This window comes from Andrena cerasifolii, chromosome 2 (genome assembly GCF_050908995.1).
Source record: "Andrena cerasifolii isolate SP2316 chromosome 2, iyAndCera1_principal, whole genome shotgun sequence".
NCBI classification, from domain to species: Eukaryota; Metazoa; Arthropoda; class Insecta; order Hymenoptera; family Andrenidae; genus Andrena; species Andrena cerasifolii.
This window is the reverse complement of record NC_135119.1, coordinates 8,766,198-8,791,177: the sequence shown is the minus strand read 5'-3', so window position 1 is coordinate 8,791,177 and position 24,980 is coordinate 8,766,198. Positions and strand designations below refer to the sequence as shown.

General features: G+C 40.6%; 1 protein-coding gene across 3 annotated transcripts in view; it reads left to right on the top strand.

Annotated features, from left to right (window-relative positions):
* Positions 1-24,980, top strand: part of Appl (amyloid-beta-like protein) — a 70,644-nt gene that overhangs the window by 40,294 nt on the left and 5,370 nt on the right. The window contains exons 6-15 of one of the 3 annotated variants that reach the window (XM_076806585.1): positions 1,652-1,742; positions 3,448-3,578; positions 19,071-19,284; positions 20,590-20,800; positions 22,669-22,851; positions 23,335-23,406; positions 23,486-23,676; positions 23,812-23,972; positions 24,079-24,311; positions 24,408-24,554. In XM_076806585.1, the coding sequence (XP_076662700.1) occupies positions 1,652-1,742; positions 3,448-3,578; positions 19,071-19,284; positions 20,590-20,800; positions 22,669-22,851; positions 23,335-23,406; positions 23,486-23,676; positions 23,812-23,972; positions 24,079-24,311; positions 24,408-24,554 (1,634 nt within the window). The remainder of the gene's footprint in view (positions 1-1,651; positions 1,743-3,447; positions 3,579-19,070; positions 19,285-20,589; positions 20,801-22,668; positions 22,852-23,334; positions 23,407-23,485; positions 23,677-23,811; positions 23,973-24,078; positions 24,312-24,407; positions 24,555-24,980) is intronic. The other 2 variants (XM_076806586.1, XM_076806587.1) reach the window with 2 other exon arrangements.

Here is a 24,980-nt window from a genome sequence, read left to right as displayed (position 1 = left end):
CATACACACACGCTTATCTGCACTCTTAAGGAGGTGTCCAAGTGACCACTTAATTTTATCCTTGACTGTAGACCCACAAGCTATACAGAAATTATTATTAGCGATGTGGCATTGCATAAAACGAAACCGTTCCCTGACTGGCTCTTGGAAACCTCGCGAATTTACTGGAAATATTATAACAGAGACTATGAACAAAATTACCATAAAGACCATTCGAAATGAGGTTCGAATATATAAAACGTAAGACAGTTTAGGTAAACCGTGACGTAGTGTAAAAAAAGGTTAAAAATGACGACGTCAAACGTGCTTTCCCGTTTTTCATTTCCTTTCATGCTGGAATATTTTTGATCTGATTATAAGGCTGCTTCATTTACATAGGGCAAATATTATGGCGACCATAGTGTAAGCAGGAATATGGGCGATTTTCACTATGAGTGAATGTTTAGTCGAGGTAGAGGGACGGGAAGCAGGAATCGCGTCACATGGTGTGCTATAGATCTACGGGTCTACTCTACCCCTTAACGTGGAACCCTCCCGCTGTACGCAGCACTCGAGAACCCGAAGAATCAATACGGCAGAAACTGCAAATCAGAGCTACTCACTAGGGTCGCGCGTAAATGTATAAGGTGGCTGTCATCGACCATTTTGATTCCAGTATAAAAGAGTCTCGCGTACAGTCGTTAACCCTTGGGCGATGGATGTCTTATGGATCAGTTTGCTGCACGGCCGTTATAGGGTCCATTTTGACCCATGACACATGGTCGAGAAAAATTGAAGATACAACGGTGAATGGGTGATTCTACGACTTGAAATACAGAGGGTGGCTAAGTCATTGTACTAAAAACATTTTCGTCAATTTTTCGGATCATTTTAAAATGGATTTAACGCGATTAATAAAAAAAATTAAATTGGCAACTGGAGGCTCTGAAAGGAAACTTTCTTAGCTTTCCAAAACACTCGTGACAAATTTTCTACGATCATGGGTACGCAGGTTACGGGTGTTGAAAGTGAAAAGTACCTTTTTTGCTTCGATCGCGAATAACTTACGTCTAACACGTAATAAGAACGTATGCACGGGCCAAACAAATTGTTTCTGGCAAGTCCAACGAAGAGCTGTTATAGAGCAAACATTACACTTTAATTTCGTTTTTTTTTTGTTTTGTTTTGTTGTATGATATTTATTGACCGAGATGAAAAAGGTACTTTTCACTTTGGACACCAATAACTTGCGAACTCATGATCGTAGACAAATTTTCATGAGTGTTTTGGAAAGCTAAAAAAGTTTCCTTTCGGAACCTTTAGTTGCTAATTTAATATATGTTTTTAGTCGTATTAAATCCATTTTAAAATGATCCCAAAAATTGGCGAAAATGTTTTGAGTATAATAATTTGGTCACCCTCTGTAAGTACACATTATAGAAATTTACAGCTTTTAATTCTTTAACAGAATATGTATATTGGTCACATGCTACAGTTCTGAGTTGATGTTAAAAAATAATAGAGGTAGAGGGGATCGAAAATGTGGCAACTTTTTTGTCCGCTACTGTATTTAAATATGAATTTTTTACTGGATGTACTACAGGTATCGTAGACTCACTTCGTGAGCTCACGCTGTTTCGATTCGTCCCTTTCACCAGCCATTTCCTTTCAGAGGGGCCGTTCCAGAGCGATGCGTTACTCGTTCCAGAGGGTTGCCTGTTCGACCACCTCCACAATCAGACGAAATGCTGGGAATCCCACAGGTAAGGTGGTGAATTTCAACGAAACAAAGCGACGTCGAGGTATCGATTTACGGTGTTGTCCAGAACGCCATGTAACTCTATCCTCGGCACAGCGACTCCGCGTTATTGGACTTCACAGCTCGATAATTCCTACACTCACAAGCGGTCCTCTCGGTTCAGCGAATTTTGAACACACTTTAAATTTTAGGAACGGCCCTGAACGACCTTTCTTTCCCTACTGCAGGAAAATGAATTTCGGATCTAACAAATGAACGTCATGATATTTTGCGGTTGTTCTTTTTTAGTGGAATCGAGCTTAAATCGTAAGCGTTGATGACAATAAAGAATCGGTAGAAGGTTTTTCTAGCTATGCATTTTTATAAAAAATGCCTTTCACTTTTTATTCACGAAGGCGTGGGTGCATAGTCTTAGATGCGAAGTATCTTTCATATTTTCTTTTGTTCTTATTCTAACTACTAGTGTGAAATTATCTGTACACTAGTAGTAGCTAAAGTACTTAGTTTCACTAGAGTTAGTGTTGTTTTCAGCCACTACAGTAACCTATTTAATAGAGTTTTTCACCAGTCCAACCTAAGAACTTTGCCATATTCGGTTTGTGCTACTTTTCGAATTCAGGAGAGAAACCACCTCTTTCATTCGAGCCAATTTTTTTAAAGTACAAGAGATATCGAGAAATGCTTCAAAGAAAAGTTTTACTGTTTCTAAAGACCTGTAACCGGTGGAAAAACATTTTTCTTACGAAAATTTAATTATCTTTCCGTCAAAGAAAATATTGAAATTTCTAAAAAAAATTGGGGGAAATTGAACCAAACGTCCATGGTAAGTGTGAGGACTCCGGCTTCCATTAGGGCAGCTCGCGTTTAACTCGCGCTCAAAACTGAAGGTACTGGAAACTCCCTATCTTTTTTTAAATTTTTTTTATTTCTGAAGGATCTTTTCATGTGAAATTACTACCCATTGCGTTGTACGGTTCTCGGGAGCGAAACTGAAGGAGTTGATAACTTTCCCTTCTTTCGCAGCCCTTTCAGTTTTGCTCGTGACCCTATAAAACTCGAAAAGTGGTAGTTCTACATGAAAGGATCAGCCAAAAATGTAGAAGAAAATTGTTGGACGAGAAGCCTTGCTACCGAAAAAAATCGAGTTCGAAAATGTTAGGTACCTACGTATACATCTAATTACAGTTTTGAATATTCAAGTTCTCAATTCCGCCTGCAGTACGCATTACAAGTCGAAAGTTCAAATGAAAAGCACTCTCTTTACCTCGTGGTGCTTCTTTAGACTAAAGCTGCCCTTGGGTCCATCACAAAACTCACAAAATATTCGAACTGAATGTTCTCTAAAACGAAGTCTCTCGTGAATAAATTTTATTCTACATTCAATTATTTATTCCACACTTACATTTTCATCTGGAAATTGTACCACTAATTATAGACCAGCCCATATATTTCAAGTATCCTAGGACTTTTCCTCGACAAATAACTGGCTAGAAACCCTTAACATCCTACAGTTTCTTTATACTCATCGACCCTCCCGATTTCAGCTCCACTCCACTAAAAAAAAAAACTCGCTCGGATCGTGACTTCCCTCCCTAAGAGGATCTTGAATTCGCTGCTAGGCGATTCCTCGTTTCCCTTTGACGGTGAAACACTCGGCAGGCGTTCGAACGTGGAAAGCTCGTAAAGAGCAGCGGGAATTTCTGTTTCAGATGGAACGCGACCGCCGCAGACACCTGCCGCGAGAGGAACATGAACCTAAGAAGCTTCGCGATGCTGTTGCCCTGCGGTATATCCTTGTTCTCGGGCGTCGAGTTCGTATGCTGCCCGAAACACCTCAAAGGTACGTAACGTACGTACATTCTCATACATTCATATCATTCATTCATCAGCCCGTGTGTGTGCCCCGATCCGATGCGTGTGTGCATGGCCGAAATGCAAGCGAATGCTAACGAAAGCTGTGCCGAGAACATCATTGCTAGGGCCCCCAGGTGGCCAGCTTTCGTGAAAGACGCGCACTACCCTTCATAAGTTCGCCAGAGTGCTTAACAAATTAAACGAAAATTCACAGTTGGGAATGAACAAACGAAAGGGATGGTGTGCAGAGTGAGATTCGGTGAAGGCGAATCACGGTGTTATTTAATCTACTCCTAGTAGTTGTTACTGAAGGCGTTCGTTGCAACGAATCGTATCCCAGCTTCTGAGGGTTTTTCCGCGACAGACTTTTGTGGCTCATGCTCGCATATTTCAGATACATTCGCTTGGTAGATGTACCATTAACTCAGGCCTGTCCAAGCATTTGCTCGCACGAGCAGCCGCGAGTTGATCTTCGCTCTCGGAGGCATCGAGCCAGGCCCAAGAGCGAAAGGTCTTCTTGGTCAAGGGATTTGTGAACGCCACTATCCCCAGTCTTTTACTGCTGCCGCTCTTGCCGTCGCAGGTCGCTCTTGCCTTCGCTCGCAACCACACGCGGCTGCTCTTCAAGGCCAAGAGCAAAAGTTGGACAGGACTGCATTAACGCTTTGGGTGCACGAAGTGTGTGCGCGGGGAACGCCTAGAGCGTCAATCGGTTAAGAGATGCGTCTAGAGCAGTGTTTCTCAAAATTGGCGCTACCACCCCCTTGGGGGCGTTTGAATTATCTAAGAGGGTAATTGCATATTCAGGATTTTAATATCAGGTTGCATATGATTACTCAACAAAGTTCATTGAGGTGGAAACGCATACGCAGAGTTTCTTACATCGGTAGGATATTTTTTATATCAATTATATCAATAATATTCGACGGATTGCAGCTTTAGAACGCTCGGAATATGTACATAGTCGGAAGTGCTGTAACAGACAATATTGTGGTGCGATTGCAAACGTTAGATAACAGCGTGGAAAGATTAAAATGCGACACCCGGTATATACCAAGGGGCGGTTGGAATAATTTGATAGAACTAAGGGGGCGGTGGCCTGGAAATGCTTGAGAAACGCTGGTCTAGAGAAGTTCGGCACGTGGCGTACGCTGAGCGTTTAAATTGTCAGCGCCCGAAGAGTTAATTTAAACAAAATGATGAAAGATAGGAAATATGTGTAATCGTGCTGGAAATACTAGAGATATGCCACAGAATTATATTGTGTGGAAAGTCTCTAAGTCTCTTACAATTAGTCGGCGAGTGGTATGGGTACAAGATTTTGAAGAAATGAAGTTATTGTGATAGTAGTGAGTACTAATGCTGCAATGTAGTAATGATTTATTGTTTTATAAAATAGGGATGTATCAATTTTGATCTCCCAGTGGTGAGACATATGAATAAGTCTTGGTATGTATTTGTTGTACATACGTCGTGTTCTTCGTGCAATTAAGGAATTTCTCAAAAATGGTAAGCCTTATCAAAATTTTGTTCAAATAATATTAAAAGAGCATTCGAATTTCTACAATTGCTGTATATATAATTTTTTCGTGCTTCCAACCATTTCTTAAATAATAGCGTTTGAATATAGAGAAGCCTGCACTTCGCGCGTCCCACCTGTGCGGCGTGACGTATTGTCTATGCGCGCGTAGTGCGGATTTCTCTATATTCAAACGCTATTATCTAAAAAATGGTTGGAAGCACGAAAAAATGATATATACAGTAATTGTAGAAAATTCAATGCTCTTTTAATATTGTTTGAAGAAAATTTCGATAGGGCTTACCATTTTTGAGAAATTCTGCAAATTCAAGCCATTGATGAATTCTAAACTTTAAGGCCTGGCGGCCACCCTTTCCTGTTGTCCGATTGCAATAATCTTTTTCAGTGACTATTTTTTTTATGAAATGGAACCATATTATGGGGCGAGAACAAAAGAAATCGCAGGTTGAAAATAAGGGCGACCCTATTGTACACTTGCTCGTCTAAAACTGAAGCAAAGTTGAGGCTATATAATCATTTTTATCAAACCGACTGACACCCTGTCAAACATTAGCAAACTCACGATATAATCAGAAGTGAATATACAAACTGTCCTATAATTTAGCGCATTAGCAAATTCGAGGTAAACACGCCTGAAAGGAGTATATTATAAAGCTTCGATTTGATTTAACCATACCTAACCCAGACCATGGTTATCCTACATCTCTTCCCTTATACCGTTAGTGTTCATAACTGAATAATAATTTCAAACACTATTTTCAAAATGTAATTCGTATTTCCCGAAAATTGAGCAATCTTCTGGGAACTTATGGTCGGTAGTGTGCAGCATGAAAACCCACAGGTAAAAGCGGGCACATGAATTAAGTTCTTCAGCATCGAATTTCCAAGACGGCGTATATCCAGAAAAGTGAACCAGGTACGTGTTATTGTAATTGGATCGGCAAGGAAACTGTGAAAAATGCGCGCAGCTTGATATATCCGCAGCGTAAACAAGGCTTGCGCGCGCGGGAACCCCCGGCCTGCTTCGAAACGCTCTTTTGTCGTTTCGCGTTTGTGCTCATTTTAATCGAACCTTTTGCGCGTTTCAAGCGTACTTTCTGGCATCCATCGAGTCGGACAATACCATTGAACCGTTTCAACGGTGTTCTCCTCATTGTTCCATTAATCATCGATGTGTACGCTTTTAAAACGAAGCCCACAAAGGAATCTGGCTCGCTCGCGCGACCGCCTCCGATGGTTTTTCACCGCTTAAAGGGCCCGGATGACTGAGAATTCGATGGCTGGCGAAGAGAAGAATAAACTTGAGCTCAAAATTCCACGCTCGTTAATTTCTCACCTACCACAATTAACGTTTCCACGGTTCCCGCTGCTCGACGTCGGCTGTCACGAATGCCTTGCGTGGATGGTCTGTAGGGGGACTTCTGGGTCTTGACTCGCCTTGAGGGGTCATTCTACTTTGCTCGGCTGACAAATTAAGCTATTTTTACAGATTTTTTCTCAGCGAATACAACATACAGTAAATCCTCGTTATAGTCCCGTTTTTACCATGCGTAGTACGCCCGAGCTTATAGCGCGTAGACTATCCCCACCATTTCCTGGAATCCTTCGGTCGAGTGTGAAATAACCCCGAGCGCGAGGGAACAAAAGAGTCGACGGCAACTTCGCGTCAACTGTTTCGTTCCCTCTCGCTCGCTCTTGGGTCTTCTCACGCGCGGCATCGGCCGCACGGAATAGTGTCCGCAACGCGTCGTACGCCCGCCGCCAGATACGAGTGTTTACTGTACTTACAAAGTTCGGTTACTCGAACATTCCGAGTTTTTTTTAAACTGTTCAGGTTTGTAGAGGACCTCGATAGAAGTATCAGGCAATTTTTCGTTTGCGCCCGTTTTCGGTCCTTCAGGGTGAAAACATCCCTTAAGGGGTTATACCTAGTCAGGCGGCCGAAAAGAGGCGAGTATTTATGAATTTTTTTTAAGAAACGGAAGCGCATATTTTTTACAAAACTTTTTGCGCTTAAAAGAGCAACACTTAAGGAACATTTCGTAATTTTTTCGTAGAAAAATATTTACGTTTATTATAAAGTAACAACCGACATCCAAGAAGCATTTTTAAAAATTTGGTTTTGCGGTGAGCACTGCCATTCGGAAGCAGATTACCGAAAATCAAAAAACAAAAAAGATTTCGTTAGTATACTAATGTATCTTCCGATTGGCGGAGAGAATTTTCCGAAATATTAATTTAAAACAAAATGGCGGACATTTAAAGTTGAAATCCTGATTTTTATCGCGTGATTTTTGCACGAAAAAATCAGGATTTATCGCGTAAATATTTTTGTACGAAAAAATTACCAAATGTTCTTTAAATGTTGCTCTTTCAAGTGCAAAATGTTCTGCGAGAATATATGCTTCCGCTTTTCCAAAAAAAAATCACAAACATTCGCCTCTTTTCGGCCGCCTGACTAGGTAAAACCCCTTAAAGGTTAATGTGTGATTTCCTTCTTTCTTGTATATCTTGAAAACTGTAGCACATATAAAAAAGATTGCAATGAAAACGGCTTTTTATGTTCTATGAAGTTGTGTAATCGAATTGTTTAAAATTTGTGGTGGGGAACATTTTCCTGTTTAAATTACAAATTGTAAACAATTTGATTACACAACTTCACAGAGCATATAAAGCCGTTAAGTTTTCATAGCAATAATTTTTTATACATACTACAGTTTTCCAGATATACAGAAAGGTAAAGTAAATCACACATTAACCTTCAAGGGATGTTTTCACCCTGAAGAGCCGAAAACGGGCATAAACGAAAAATTACCAGATACTTCTATTAATTGCAGTCCTCTACAAGCCTGCACAGTTTAAAAAAAAAAAATTAGAGTGTTCGGGCAACCGAACATCCCTTGTTAGTTTACTCTGTTTAATTATTAGTCACTTCGACAGCGTGTGAATTATGCTGCAGAAAAGAATTAGAGAAATAGGATCTGCATATACAATCATTTTCTACCTAACAAATTATCAACGGTGCTTAAAATACACCGCAGCGAGTACTAATCTGCTATGTCGTGAATATGAAGACTTTCCAAAATGAACCTTGCTGATGAACCGCAGCATTAGTAAAATGAAATGGTGGATTACTTTTACTGTGTCACCGTTCCTATATCGCACCTCCAGTCGCAACTTAAAAGACCCTATTTCCTTTTTCGTTCGTGGAGCTAATACTCCGCTATAGTTGCTGCAGAATTCACCGACTCGATAAAATTTAAGATCAAGGGAAGTCTCGAATGACCCCAGAAGTGAAGCTCGACCTGGAGTCATCGTAGAGATAAGAAAGTGGGTGCATATAGCAACTTTACCCTGGTCGTTTCTCTTCCCCCGTCTCTCACCCCCGCCCCCCTCTCATGGTTCGCTCTCGACGCTTCTGTCTTGCTCGCTCGTGCAATCAATAACGTGTCCCGTCGACGTTCCTGACGGCTGCGCAACGTAACACTATGGCTTTGCCCGTTCCTGCGCATCTTTTCGTTTCGATGTACCCGCGATGCCAATACCTCGCACGTACGTGACAGCTAATAAACTCGACCCCGATATACACTTGTCGGGAGGGGTGGACGGGGTGTGGAGGTTGGGAGGGGGTAGGTGTGCAGCTACACACCACCAGCCCTCGCCAAACATGTCACGACGGCGTTTCCCACATAGTTCGGAATCAATAGGAATCGCCGATGAATCACTGGGTGAAATTACGAGCCCTCGGGTGGACGAGACACGAGAGCCCCCGCCGCAGCCATTCTTCCGCGTCGAATCGCGAAACCGTTCGTCGCCATAGTTGCCGCAGGCATGCTCGTTTCAAAAATGTCCTATCGATCACGAGTGGAACACATTCTTACTGGACCCGCGACGACTGATCGTTTCTTTGAAACGCTCCTCTGCTAAGTGCGTGTAATTAAAAGATGCGGAGCTACGTGGCCATTTTAATAATAGTCGACGGCGAACGCACGGTAACTGTAGGATAGGTATTATTTATGATCACGATGAAACTCGACTACCACCCTTGCTCGATAGCACTCGTGACGATGGTTATACGCCGCGCATCAGGGGTTGCGAATAAGGAGTCACCCAATAAATAGCCTCTTTTTGGTCCCACGATTTTGGGACGGAATTTTATGCGAAACGATAGGGGTGACCGGGGCAGATTGTAACGCAGGGTAAATTGTAACATAAGTAAAATCTTTATTCAATTTGTGGCTATAGCCCAGAATTTTAGTATTCAGAACACGTAAGTAAATATTGTCTTAGCACTTTTGTTTCAATTAACCGTCATTAGAAACCGTTTGAATTATTGCTTTTTATTTTGTCACAAACGAATCAGTACACATTGGTTTATTATAATGTGTACGCATTTTAATAATTTGATGTCTAGTTTCTCGTTTGCTAGGATAAAATGCAAAAATTCAAGCTCCGGGTGAATTGTAACATGCTACTTGCTACTCCGCTCTAAATGGTGATAAAGCAAGCTATTTGCTGACACACCAGAAACAGATGCTCTAGACGCACCAGAGAACAATCGAGAATCGAAAAAGTATAAAAAAATATAAACACAAAAGTAAAGAAAGCGAGAAAGAAGATTTTTATAGAATCAGATGAATAAGCAATTATTGTTTAACTCGTGTATATCAAATGTTTAATAATGATATATGTTTTGGAAATGTTTATTCGTGTTCATATTTGTATTTAAATAAGTAAAATAGATGTGTTACAATTTACCCTGGGACTGGGGCACATCGTAACAAAGGTTCAGATTTGTTTAAGACGAAGCTAGATGTCTAAGTGTCCAAGATTTTGTCGTAAATCAATAGTAAATCACGGCAAATTATTTCCTGATTGAGAAAAACACTTTCGAGAAAAAACTGTGAACACTTTTTTTGTTACAATCTGCCTCGGACTCCTCTACCTTATAGTGAGACATCAATCACAACAAATTTTCAAGTTGAGGTGACAATTAGTTTCTCAGATATGGCAAGTCAAAGAAGTGAAAATTCGTTAACGCTTCGATGTACGGACTTCTATGTCAGTCCGATAATATAACAATTATTTCCAGAGGTTTTGCTGACTGCAAACAACGAATTTGAACTTAGATTTTCAAAATTCACTGGAAAAAATAATAATCAAGAAATATAAATGTCTGTGTAGTGGATTGTTTCTTAATATATCGCACATGATGTTGAATCGGCCATTGTGAATTTTGAAAATCTAAGTTCAAATTCGTTGTTAGCAGTCAGCAAAACCCCGGGAAACAATTGTTTAAATTATCGGACTGACGTAGAAGTTCGTTAACGAATTTTCACTTCTTTCACCTCCCATATCTCAGAAACTAATTGTCACCTCAACTCGAAAATTTGTTGTGATTTACGTCTCATCATAAGGTATCGTTTCGCGTAAATTCAGTCCCACAATCGTGGGACCGAAAAGAGGCTACGAAAGGCCTGATTTTTTGGGTAACTCTTTGCGCGTTTTCCCAACATGGATCTGGCAAAAGTGAATGCAACGCACAGACTCCACTTACGTTGTACAGAAGCAGAGCGAGGATTCCGTGCTGTAAATTTAATATGTTATAGAATACGATGAAGTGAATACTTTTTCTTAATAGCATTTTGCTGTGAGGCGTTACATAACGAAATTACAAGGCTTTGAAAATTAAACTTCCATGCGCCTGGTGGTTTGCAATCCGCGTTCATTTGCTTCCTGCCTTCTTCCTTAACTTATTTCCCCTCTTGTCTGTTATCTCTTTCTAGTTTCCTAAACTCCGCATTTACTCCGTATCCTTTTTTCAATAACGATTTACACGCAGTGGCGTAATTCTAATTTCACGGTTGAATGCATCGCAAACTGTACGCGTAGTCAGAGCAGCGTGTGCCCCTAGGCAGAGACAAGTGGCGGGTTGTCTATCGCCAGGCGCTTGAAAACCTAATTTGCAAAGCCCCGCAATTTCATTATGTGACGTCATGTGGCAAAATATTACTAAGATGAAATGTTCATCTGATCTTGCTTCGCGATAGTTTATCACACGGGATATTCGTGGACACAGAATTCTCCATCCCCTCCGTACTTAATATAAACTTTTACAACAAAAAAATTTGCCGCAGTGTTCTGTATTCAAACGAATCACTCGAACGTCGAGTATTCCCTTACCCAAGTCGTGGATTATTCGATGTACAAGAAGAAGGCACTCCTAATCTGCGATTTTGTTGATTCTCATAGATTTCCACTGTCCCGGCAAGTGTCTCAGCAGGGAAGTCGATTGCATTAAAAAATATTTACCCCAATCGAGCAAACAATTTGATTTAACTCGATCGTATTGAAAACTAAACAGCAGCACACGTTATACATTAATTCTCTCCCCCGCAGAGCAACCCTACTTGCGACCCCAATGTCAGCCAATAAATTATTCGCTGGCGATGCAAGGGAAATGTTCGCCAGCTGTATGTCGCTGCGTTTTGTTTATGCTGCTATTTTAAAATAAGGCAGTCGACGAGCCATGGTGCTTTCCAGCGCGCCAATTTCTACGGGCGACCGAGCAAAGCTTTCTCCCCCTTCGTCCGCGCAAATACGCGGAAGCCCCTGGCAGCCGCCCCGCTCTCCTTCTTTCACGGCGGAACGCCGAATCTTGATGCCCCTTCGAACCTGGTTCCCCGAAGAAAAGGAGTCCCCGATATGCGCGATAGTATCGTGCCTCGCAGTGATATAGCGATACGTTTTAAAAGTAGCAGGGGGCGAAGTGGGTAGCGCCCTTGAGTCTCTTGCAGACGAGTCAAGAGCCCAGGGACGTAATCAGCATAATTTTTGGACGTTTGTGTACCGCCTACTATGTACGTAGGTAGTGGCGGAAAAGTAGAAGACAATAAAGTCGCTGGGACTCTTTAGGGCCTTGTGTGCCATCAAGTCGAGATCTCGTGGGTGTATTAACAATTTTTTGGAAATTAGTACTTCAAGGCCGTGACCAAATAAGTAACAGCTGACGAAGAACACGTTTGCGATATCCTTTTGTACGTCACTTGAGCGGGTCCCAGATTAGTTACTGCACGTATCCATGGAAGCTGCGGTACTTTAAGGAGGAACACCACTGTGACGGCCGAAAAGTAAGCCACTTTTAAGAATTATTTTTCAGGAATAATATACAGTTTTCATAGAAAATTTTTATTACCTATCTTCAGTGCGCTGTCTTAAGAGGCTATACGAAAAATAATAATTAGGAAAACCTCCATAAATTTTAATATATTAATTAATCGTCTAGACCCCCCACGCGAGCTGGTGTAACTATGGAACAGCAGGTCCGAAATCAAATTTAATTTTTTTTATATAAACTACATGAGCGTAGTTTCCGTTGTACGTGTCGATTTCTTAAACAAATTACTTTTGTAAAAATGCTGCGCTTTGGAAGAAAAGTTTCGAAAATCCGCGGATAAGATGGACAGTTTTTCGAGCGTATTTCAAAAAGTTTGTTTTCAATCAAAGAATCCGTACGTACAACGGAAACCACACTCGTATAGTTTATAACAAAAAAATGAAATTTGATTTCGGACCTGCTGTTCCATAGTTACACCTTCGACCAGCTCGCGTGGGAGGGTCTAGAAGATTAATTAATATATTAAAATTTATGGATGTTTTTCCATTTATTTTTTTTGTATAGTCTCTTGAGACAGCGTACTAAAGGTGGGTAATAAATTTGTTTCATGAAAACTGTAAATCATTCCTGAAAAAAAATCTTAAAAATGGCTTACTTCTCCGGCCGTCACAGTGGTGTTGCCCCTTAAGGCCCCAGAGCGGGGAGGGATGAGACCACATAAGAGTACAGTCCCAGTAACAAGTGGCCAACGAACATATTTGGCTGCTCGTGCCCTCAAGAATATTGCTTTACACACCACTCGAGCGGCTCTCGGGTTAGCCACTATACCCCTGCGAGGCACAATACGTATTACGAACATTCGACGACGGAAAAACTGCCAACACGACACCACTGCGTGACCCAGATAAAAGGATAGCCACCGAGGATACGCTGGCCGAGGCTTTTGTCTGGCTTTGCAGAACTCGAGAAGTCAGCTCATCAGCGTGTCTATTCTCGGAGAATGGGACATCTCGAGAACCTAGTTAGTCAAGACGGCTGTCCACTTCAACATAACAGAGACAAATTAGAGTTTTTCACGGTGGGAAAAAGGGACGAGCCGTGTATGTAAAGACGCGAGATGACGACTTCCCCTGCAAAGGCCAAAGTTCCGAGATATAGCTACACTCCTCCGTCCGTAAGTCACCGGGCGCTCGCTTCTTTTCCAGCAAACTGATTATTGCAACGTGGATACAAGTTTCTTAAACGACTCGCATTCTTGTATTTTCTTATGTTTAGCTGCTTTCACTTCTTTGCAAGATTGAAAATATCCCACGAAATATTTCGCAGCAAGATAGTAAAAAGGCTCGTAAAACTCGAGTTGACGCACTTTTGGCGGTGCTAATGCCAGTTATTGAAGTACCGTTTTTGTCACTGCGAAGAGTTTGGGTAAAAATGTTTCCCTTAAATTTTCGAAATCTTTTCAGTTTTACTAAAATGACATTGAACTAACAAAAAAGGTATGACAGTCGTTCAAAAGCCGCGAAAACAAAGAAAGAAGTGTTTCGAAGGGAAACGTAACGTAAAACAGGTGATCGTTCAATTCCTCAAGCCATACCCCATGTTTGACCATCGAGGACGAACGGAAAAGAAAATCTGTTCGGTCCGGCCTTTTGCACAGTGTTTAAGGGTCGGGACAACGGAAAGCTTTTTTGATTAACCATTTCGTACTTTTTGCAAGGCAAAATGCTTGAAAAATTCACCGTATTTCCACACTTAAACTTCAAACGTCCGCCGTTTGGTTAATTTTCTATCAGTAAATATAATCCTAATCCCGGTCATAGGCACCGATGTGCTGAATAACGTGTAAAAATTTCAGACTGATTGGTCAAATAGTTTTTTCGCAATCACCAGCACCAGTTGAACAGAATGTCGTTTTGAGATAATCGCGTTTAAAGTTTTAAAGCAAATTGAAAAAAATTCTTTCAATTTTTTCTGTATAATATAAGAGTAGATTAATAAACACCAAAAAGATTTATTGCATTATATGTTGTATCTACGGAGAAAAAAAAATTTAAAAAAGAGCTTAATTTTTCAAACCGTCACAGTGGACTGACTCCTTAAACGTGTATAAAAGAAGGAAGGTACCTACATGATACGTTTAAGTTGAAGACTAAAGGCTATAAAATCACTGTACAGAAATGCTAATTGCATTTAATGCTTGAACCAATATATACGTGAGCGAAAAGTTAACTGAACTTAAATTATGGTTTAGAAGTTACCATAGAAAAGAGTTATGGTTAAAACTATGCTATGCAGACAGTTGTGACGATGACAAGAAAGCCCGGGGTGGTAAGGAGGGGAAGGGGAAAAATGAGCTTGTGATGTACTTAAAATAATATTTGGTAAATAACTAATTGCACTGTAAAAGAACAAGTAACTAAACATTATGCAACAGTAAATTACTAAAGGCTATTTTGTAATGTAACGTTATCACAGCGACCAATGCTTATTAACTTTTTTCTGTAATTGTTGCTTAAGTCTACCTGAGGTTAAAGTTCTTTGCATGAATATAAAAAAAAACTTCTTATCGAATGTCGAGCACTTTACTACCGCAGATACAACCGCTAATTGAATACAAGGCTTCCGACGGCTTACGTAATTGAACTATATACATATATCGGTAGTATGCACTAGCAAGCAAAACTTTAAACTCATATCTCTCGAAAACGAAAGCTGATATTGGCAAACCCCATTAGGGTTTTATAACACTAGATGTGCATTACAACTTCCACCCAGTATCATTCCACATAAAAAGTGTACACATTAATAGTAGGGTGGAAATGAACACCTACCAGTGAATGGATATTTTGTATTAAAATGAGTAGAATAAGATATTAAAGTAAGCAACTAATTAATTAGAGACTTCTTTTAATTTCTTGCTTCGTATCCAAAGAATTTTTCGAATCAATCGCGCTGCAAAGATAATTTTGTAATAGTGCTCACTCATTAGCCTTAAGTGTTCATTTATTGGTGCGTTTACTTATGTCATTTAAAAATATTAAATCGAGCTTCAAATCTCTACAATTTCATGCACAAAAAAAAACCTATTTGCACATCATAATGCCCGCCTGCGTGCCAAACAATTCTCGTAATAACAATTTTTGCATATCTTCAGTTAAACGAAACACACTGTATAACCCACGCGACATCGTGTATTTGTCGAAGTCATAGATGCTTCGTAATATTGCTGCAATGTTTCTACGATATTTTCAATGCAACATTGCATGGTAATATTTTTCACAATATTACTGAAACATTGCAATAGTAGAATTGTAATATTGTAGCGATGTTTCTGTAATATTAAGTGCTGTATGGGTTGAAAAGAAATTAATTCCGAAATATTAATGAAGCGGATACATTGATGAAAAACAGTAACAATATTATTTACGAAATTATTCAAAGGTTTTTAACACGCAACTTGAAGTAAGTAAACATTCTCCACACTATACCGTCAAGGAACCAGTTCCGGATCAGTTTAGGAAACTAAAGCAAATAATAAGCTTATTATGATACAAATTTATTCTAACAAGTTACTAAATAATTATCAAGTATTTTGAAATTTATACGCAAAATTCGATAGCTCGTAGTAAAACGTGCGAAGGTGATCAGAAACTGCTCCCTTTGCATTCTTTGCTTTCAAAGAAAAATTATAAATTAATTATTATAACGCGTGCACTTTTTTAATACCAAATTAAAGATAAAACATAGATTTACTGAAATAACAAAAAATCTTTTAAATTCGGTTAAGTTTTCCCTTTACAAGTTGAAAAACCCGCGGTAGTTGCTCTTAAGTGATCAGGAACTGGGTCCCTGACGGTAAGCAATAAATTTGTGTTAACTTTATGTCACAACGTAAGTCATTTCATACTGCAAAATCGTCCTTTTATCAACTTCACTGACAGGGGGAAGCTACAAACTGTGGCGCGAGTGTTTTAATCAGTTTCCTTTGAGATGTAGGGGAGGACACCACAAAAAAGTATCAAGGAGCAACTCTTTTCCGTTCTCGAGAAATAAATTCTTAAAAATTCCAAATTTCTAATCGATCAATGTCTACCGGGTAAATTGAACTTCTATGACAAAGGCAGCGTAACTCCGAGCTGTGTTAGCATGATTTTCATCCGAACAATTTCAAAATTTTTTTCTTAAAACTTCAATGTCTTTTCTACAAATCGCCGTAAACCTCATCTCCATCCCTTCACTACTTTCATAGTTATAATTTATTGAAAAAAAGTTAGCACTTACCTTCAAACGGCTGTAAAATCGACATTTTTCAAAATTGTCGAAAATCCTTGGAGATACGTTTATATATCCCTAAAGACTACAACATATTCAAATTTCAGCCACATCCGAAATGTTGCTCCAAAAAGTGTCCGATTTCGCGTGGAACGTCCCACTAAAATTGTCGCAGGATACAAGTATTGGCAAAACCGATCAAAGTCTATTCCAGAGATTCCCATGACGAGCCATTCATCATCATCCAAACTCTAAATCTAGAAATCCCTTTGTTTATTGCAGAATCATTGTACTCCGCTTTCTACTTTTGCAATGTTGGCTAAGGAATAAACAATGTTAAAAGATAAGAATACAGGTAGTACATAGCATGTTCGCCTGCGGAACCTTTTTGCCTCTGACCGTGAGCCCCGTGCCAGCGATCTTCTTTTATCGTTCCGTTTATTTTGTAAGTGCCCAGTCCTGGACTTATGGACGGTAGTGTATGTTCGTACTTGTATCGCCTGCCGTGCAGTCCATGGATGCTGTCACCGTGCATGGCGTTACCATTCTATGATTTTTTTTTTTTGTTAAATTAGAATACCTATACATACTGTTTAGGAAAGCTGCACGGGAAATTTTGTTTTCTTTTTGACGAAATTTCGAAAGCATGCATAATTTAGTAAAAATTCGTGCATATTCAACCTACATAGATTCTAATGCGATATTTATAATCTGTTTCCAGCGAATTGACCTTGATATTTCAGATTGGTAAAAATTATGAGTTCTACGAGCCAGAGGGACTTGGACGCGGAACAGATTGAACGCGTAGGGTAAAGTAGCCGAATATGAGACCCATTTCTTAAAAAACATTATAACTCTTGGCTAAGAACACTTCTATTGAAATTCGATACACGTTTTAGAAGTAGAATATGTATTCTTTAGCAACTTACTGGAAAGTACTATAACAAAGATTCGGTTTCTCCATAATAAAAATAAAAAATAAATAAATAAAAAAAACGGAAGTCATTCAAATTCGCAGATAAAAAATGGGTCCCTAATATGAGACCCAGTTTGTTTTTTTACGAAACTTACTTTTTCTTCCTTTTTTTTTTTTATAAATTCGGCAGGTGAAATCGTATTTCTTCACTGCCGCAGCCTTCGCGGGCCCACCACGCCCGTCGTAACACTTTATACGTACACTTAACCCACCTGGCACATCTGAAGAATAAAGACCTATGCAAAAAACAGGCATTCTTTATCATAATTTTCTTTCTTAATCACTTGCATCATTCAGAACAATTTCTTCTTTACTCTGATCGGTTGAAGTTTCACGGGCCTCATATTCGGAAACAGTAACACGATAACTCTTAAGTAGCTTCGAAGTTAAGTCTTCATCGTTTAATGCTGTACAACTAATAAGCCTTAAACTCCATTTCAAGCACTATACCACGGTACTTGCGAAAATCATTATACACCTGCCACTTTGGAGGTATTTGTAATTTAATCGAACCACTTCAGAAACTTTCTGCAACGTATTTCAGAAATATGTACTTGCTCAAGACGCTTAATTGCTTACAATGCCACTGTGCGGGTAAAACAACAAATACGCGGTTAGTTAGTAAACAAATAGCATCTCTATGACATTCAAGAGTTCTGTTGCGGAGATAAGCTGGGGTCTCATATTGGGGGTGGTCGTCATATCAAGGGCGGATCCAGAGGAGGGCGATAGGGGCGATATCGCCCCTCCCAAGAGTAATAAAATAGTACAAACATTTTGAGGCCGCGTGCAGACTTGAGCACGAACACGAATGAGGCAAGCCGAGGCAGACCCGAATGCCTCGGGCTGGACAAATTGAGATTTTTCGTTCTGCGCGCCCCGCGCGAGGCAAACCGAGGCAAACCGACAAGGGGAGGACACCATGTGGTAGACACCGATTTTGATGAGCCTTGGTACGATGGATCTATGTCGAAAATAAGTAAATAGGTGTCCCAGCGTTTTAGCCAATAGGCCGTAATAATAGAGATATTTACATGTCAATTATTAAGAACTTAGGGTTTTAGTGGGTAAAAATCCCAGACTACCCTGACGCCCGCGGGAGATTCCCTTCTGGAGGCGTCGAGGTGCCTTTTGAAGATGTCTCCACGTTTAAAAAATTATAAATTTTTTTAAATAAATTTTTTTTTAACTTGGGGAAATCTTCAAAAGGCACCCCGACTACTTCAGAGGGGAATCCCCTGGGGCGCCAGTGTGGGATTTTTTTTACCCATTAAAACCCCACGGCCAGTATGAAATTTTTAATAAGTTCCATGTAAATTTTAAACCTCGCAATAGAAGGTTCGAAAATATACTTATGTACTTTCACATACTTCGCCTCCTCCAAGAAAGGCTCCTGAATCCGCCACTGCGTGATATTCGGCTACTTTACCCTATATGCGTGCATAGCAGCCAACGGGTTAAATAAACGAGACAGAACTTTACCACCAGCCTCGGTGAATCCCACGGAACAATTACGTTTCCTTGTACCTTTTACGCGCAATGTCAATAGAACGCGTGTTCCTTCGACTTGCAGAGAATGTGAAACCGATGAAGTCGATCAACTTACCGATCCCCAAGGGTATGGACTCGGACGAAGACGAGGATGATCTCGACGACGATGACGACCTTGACGGTGACTCAAACGAGGATGACGATTCTGAGGCGGACCCCGAGGACGTGTTCAGCGATCAGCCCGACGACGACGAGAGCGACGAGGAATATCTTGACGATTACGACACCACAACAAGGTCAGTGCACGTTGCTTGAATAACTTATTAATAACTCGCAGATGACTTAGGGTACGTTTATCTTGGAGCTGCGATAATAGCGAAGAAAAAGAAATATTTCTTTCTGGACGCTTTTATCGTTGGTCATCTACATACGTCATCTTAGGCAGCGAGCTTTCACTGTCCGCTGACGACCTCAAAATTTATAAACGCAACCCGTGCCCAGCTGATCCCCTAAGTCTTCAATCGGACCTTGATAGGGTTTCCGATTGGTAAACCACGTGGAGCTTAATATTAGCAAGTGCCACATCTTAAGACTGTCTCGTTGCAAAAATCCTTCACCTTATCCCTACCAAATCGCAGGTGTCCAGTTATCTAGCGTAGATACTGCTCGCGACCTCGGTGTCCTTATCGACTCTTCGTTCTCATTTATCCAACACATCCAACGTATCGTTGCGGTCTCGAATGAAGTCCTTGGGTTTATTACCAGAAGCAGCGCTGACTTCGCGAATCCTTCCACGCTGCGTTACCTGTACTTTACCCTTGTGCTGTCTCACCCTCGATACGCATCTGTTATCTGGGCGCCGCGTTGGGATAAACATAGGGCTCAACTTGAGAGGGTTCAGCGCAGATTCTTGCGCCTTTTAGCTTACAAACCTAGTCAGCCACTTGCTCCTTTGACTATGGCCCTGTCACGAGCAGTGCGGATATCCGGACCCTGGAGCATAGGAGGAGAGTTTTGGACCTGACTTTTCTGTACAAAATATTGAACGGGATGGTTGATAAGCCTCGTGTTCTGGCGTTAGTCAATTTCAATGTTCCTGTACGTGCTACTAGGCAAACACACCTTTTCAAATCTCCGGACTACTCCTCCTGGGCTGGGCACGTTGATCCCCTGCATAGAATAAGCGGCCTCGCTAACAGTTGTCCTGCGAATATTGATTCCTTTGTTGATCCCCTCTCTAGTTTCAAGTCTAACGTTCAAAGTGCCCTGTTTTCCGATGGCATTACACAGATGTACGTAGATCTACGCGGTGATTCCTTTGTATACTAGTACCCTAATCCTTTGTTACCTTTACGCAGTCTTTATTGCTCGAGTTACACACGAGGTCGGTTGTTCTGGCTGTGCTAATTAATGTAATTAATTTATTGATCTACTTTGCCTTAATGGGCTTGTTCTGTGAATAAATATATTATTATCATCATTATTATATAGTCATCTCGCTCTTATCGTCGCTCTCTGATCGTTTATCGCAGCTCCAACATAAACGTACCCTTTTGCCTGGGAATTGGTGATGCTAACCGAACGCGTGCTTTCTGTTCCAGTCGATTATCAACAACAATCTCAACAACGGAGAAACCTAAACAGGACGTGACAGCGATGCCGTTGCCGGTTAGTACCAGCACACAACAATCCCCGCAATCACAGAGTACACCTGATCCATACCTAATGCATTTTGATCCACGTTCCGAGCACCAGAGTTACAAACAGGCACAGATGAGGCTCGAGGAGGTGCACAAAGAGAAAGTGACAAAAGTAAGCGGGTATTATTGTTCAGGTCGGCTTTGCCCATGCGAAATCTACTCAGCGCGCGCGCGGCAGTTGCTTTCGCGAGTCGTCGTTTGTTAGGTTTTCGTTGATCTCGTTTTGGGACACTTGCGACGCGCCAGCGAGAAACAAAGTAAAGGGAATATTGAAAACGCTGTGTTCTTTCTATGATGTGATCTGTGTCAGTCTCTCCAGTCTCTAAGTGGTACCACATGATTTTACTTCTCGCAATGCATTCGTTCGCATTTTGTGCGAAATTCGGGATATCATTTGGACCGATGTTACTTACATTTACAAATCTTTGGAATTCGTTGATTTTGGTAGAGATAAATGATGCCTGATGATGTAATTGTGATGTGCTATCCACTGACGTGATTTTTTATTAGTACTTTCCGAAACTTCGATGCGTAATAACTCCACATTTTTTCAGAATAGGAGATAGGACGATGGATCTTGAGTTGGAAAACTGTTACTTATGATAATTAACAGTAAATAGCTGAACCTTGCGTTGCAGTGAAAGGCATGCAATCCAAACACTTGCTTACACAAAGGATGTCCTTTTTTACATCTATATAAAAAAAAAAGTAGGGCTTCTATATATTACCCCTGATAGCCAAATCTGGGGAGCAGAATCTGACAACAGAACCGTAGTCGTCTGTGTCCGCATTTGGCTGCGTTCTGAGGTGCAGAGCCTGATGTCAGTGCCTGACGTCAGACTCCGCGCTCTCATGCCAGAGCCAGACCCTGCCACCAATCTGATGTCAGACTGGAGACAGATGGTTATCAGGGACACATTAAGGGGTCATTCTGGTTAGCGCGTTAAGTTCAGCGATTTTCAGGAATTTATTGCGAAGACAGGAATTATAGTAATGGAATAAAACTTTTTTCTACCGATTAAACTACATTTCTACAATAAATAAAAAATATAAAAGCAATAAAATTATTGCCTTTAAAATGGTTTTGAAGGCGTTTTTGATGACACGTTTAAAAATTCATGCCTCGCTCGTGCAGGTGATTTCAGCGGTTCGACTTATCTGCAGCCAAAAATACAAACTGATTCTGGATTAGTACGACTGTCGCTATGACCCATACTAGAATAAATGATTTATCCTCAAAATTAACAAAATGACGGGCAATATACAAGAATCAATATATTTCGGCTGTGTTTTCTGTGCTATTATCGATTTTAAAAGTAGGTTAGACTCAACAGAAATACTTGGTTGTAGTACTGGCCAGAGGCATAGGTGTGCAGAATATGTAGTTCAATTTATAAAGTAATCGGTTCGATGGAATTTTAGATTTTACCTGCACCACGTGAAAAAATGACGTTTCGAGAAAAACGCGTTCAAAGTTTTATTTTATAGAGGCCCAGCCTCTGCGCTCCCTACTAAATGCCTATGTAGAAGCTAGAATAAGTGGAATTTTTCAATGAAAATTTCACAGTACATTCTTGAGGAAATGTACTTTCGAAAATGTTAAAAAAATCGATTTTCTCAAACCGTCTAACCAGAATGACACCTTAAATTTAAAACGATATTACTAACAGCTTTATGAAAAGCGAATCGTGTGGTCCATCTTAAGAAATTCAAGATATAGTAATGAGCTTTTAATAAAAGAGAGAACGTTTTCAATATTTTTATTCTAATTATTTGTTTATTCGAAACAGAAACTTTGCTTTATTATTTTATCGCAAGTGTGCCAAGAATCGCCCAAACTGTCGCAATGTACTTATACCGTGTATAATCGAGGATGTTTCGGTGGTTACGATTAAAGGGAGAGACGAATCGAATTCTCGAGAGACTGTTATTATCTCGCGGGACACTAGTGTCGAAATCTTTGTGCTACAACGATTTCAGGTGATGAAGGATTGGAGTGATCTTGAGGAGAAATATCAAGACATCCGTGCGCACGACCCTGTCGCCGCTGATGCTTTCAAACGGTGGATGACCGCGCGATTTCAAGAGACCGTCGCTGCTCTGGAAGAAAGCGGAGCCGCAGAGAAACATCAGCTGAGTGCTATGCATCAACAAAGAGTGCAAGTACGTGATTTTACATGGACTGAAACGTAAGGAATAAGGAAGCCTGCGTCCCATAAAAGTACCTCACAAAAATTTCCAGGCTGCTTGGCACATTGTGTTGAATAAACAAACTATTATAATGAAACTTGACCCATCGCATTTCGAGATCTCCACTGCTGAGTGTCTTCATATCAAGCAACACTATTGAAGTATAGAAAGCATTTGCCTATTATCACAGATCGTACATGCATTGCAGATCCATATTGAAAAGCATACGGGCTTCCTTCCGCTCGGGAATAAAGAGCGCAGTTATCCATCGCATGCGCATCAGAGTCTACATCCCCGTTAGTAACTAGAAGATTTGATATCGAGATCACTTGCCTTGGTAACTGATGGAAATAGAACCACTGTGTTTGCGTGTGCCTTTTCGAAAGACAGCCGTTAATTAGTTTAATGTAAAATTGTGCACAGCAAGGTACAATATCTGCTGCTATTAATTTGCAGGAAGCTGTTAAGCAAAGGAACGAGGAAGCGATGTCATGCTATACCGCTGCTCTAAACGAGACACCACCAAATGTGAGTTTACTAAGAGCTTCGCCTCGCCTGTTTCACTTGTGACTTCATAATAATTTGCATCGCTCTGTTCCCTGTTCAGATGCATCGTATTCAAAAGTGTCTGCAGAAACTGCTTCGAGCTCTCCACAAAGATAGACACCACACGATCGCTCATTACAAACACCTGCTGGACAGCAGCCTGGAACAGGCGCAGCGCGAGAAACCCGCAACGTTGGAGCACTTGGCGGAGATCGATAGAATCACCAATCAGAGCCTCTTGATGCTAGAACGGTAATGTGTGTCGGTCAATAGAACGCAACGTCAGTCGCGGAATACCAAGCTGTAGATTTTGATATTTCCAGCAGAAAAACGTGTGCACTTTGTTTTATAGAATACTATATAGAAGATTTCATTCCTTATATTTAGGTATCCTGATTTAAGCGCAAAAATTGGCCGGCTTATGGATGATTACGTTTTGGCCCTCAGGAGCAAGGATGAGACTCCTGGACTGCTGTTAGCGATGACACGAGAAGCGGAAGCAGCTATTTTAGACAAATATCAGGCTGACGTCGCCAGCAAGCAACAAGGTAACTTGGACGAAATGTTGCTAACAATAGAAAAGCGGCGATTCTTGAGGAGCCGGCTACGCGCCACGTAGATTAAAAATACCTATACACGTACACGAACTTTCAGAAAAAGAACATCAGAAGCAACTCGAACGTGCGCGTAAGGAGCAACGCAAAGCTGAGCGCGGCGAGTTACGTACCGAGCAGGCGCTACAGGAAGAAAATGACTCGATAAATGACAACAAGGATGCTCAGCAACAGCAACAACCAGAACAACCATCAGCAGTAGCCGCTATGCACAGCGAAGGCCTCGTTAGAGCAGCCCACAGCATGACACACGACATTTCTCACTCTGAACCGGTAAGAATGATTGTACGATGTCTACTAGAAAGTAATTGTCCTCGGAATATATTCGTAAACTTGAAAATATTTCTATTTCCTTTACCACGTGTATAGGGTTACTCTGTGAGAAGGGAAATCTATCACAGGGAGAGTCGATCCGTGTATTTCACACTTGCGTTCGCTGGAATCGCACTCATGGCTGCTGCGATAGTAGGTGTAGCAGTATTCAAAAGACGCAGTGCGAGAAGCCCTCACAGTCAGGTAGATTCAATGATTATAAGTTATTAGAATATTGAAAGGGTAAATGGTCCCATTATCAGACATTTATTAGTTTATCAGACGAATATGACACACCATTGACTTATTTAGTGTAACGAACATTGGTTTTATTCAATCGCTTATGTAATTTGTTTTTAAAATGACACGAATTTTTGTAATAAGATTATACTCGGAGGAAGCTACATCTGCTCTTTGCACCCCTTTAACAACTTGCGTATGTTTAGTGGCAATTATATTCCATCTTCGTCATCTAATTTCCTAATTGCATTTTTCCTAGTAATGTCAGTAGATTACTTTTTACATCGATATACCTTTGACATTAGTATCTGTCTGCTCTTCTTGCCAATAAACAGACTTAGGAGTTTATATTTATGAAGATTATTGATAAATTTGATAATCCAATCAAAT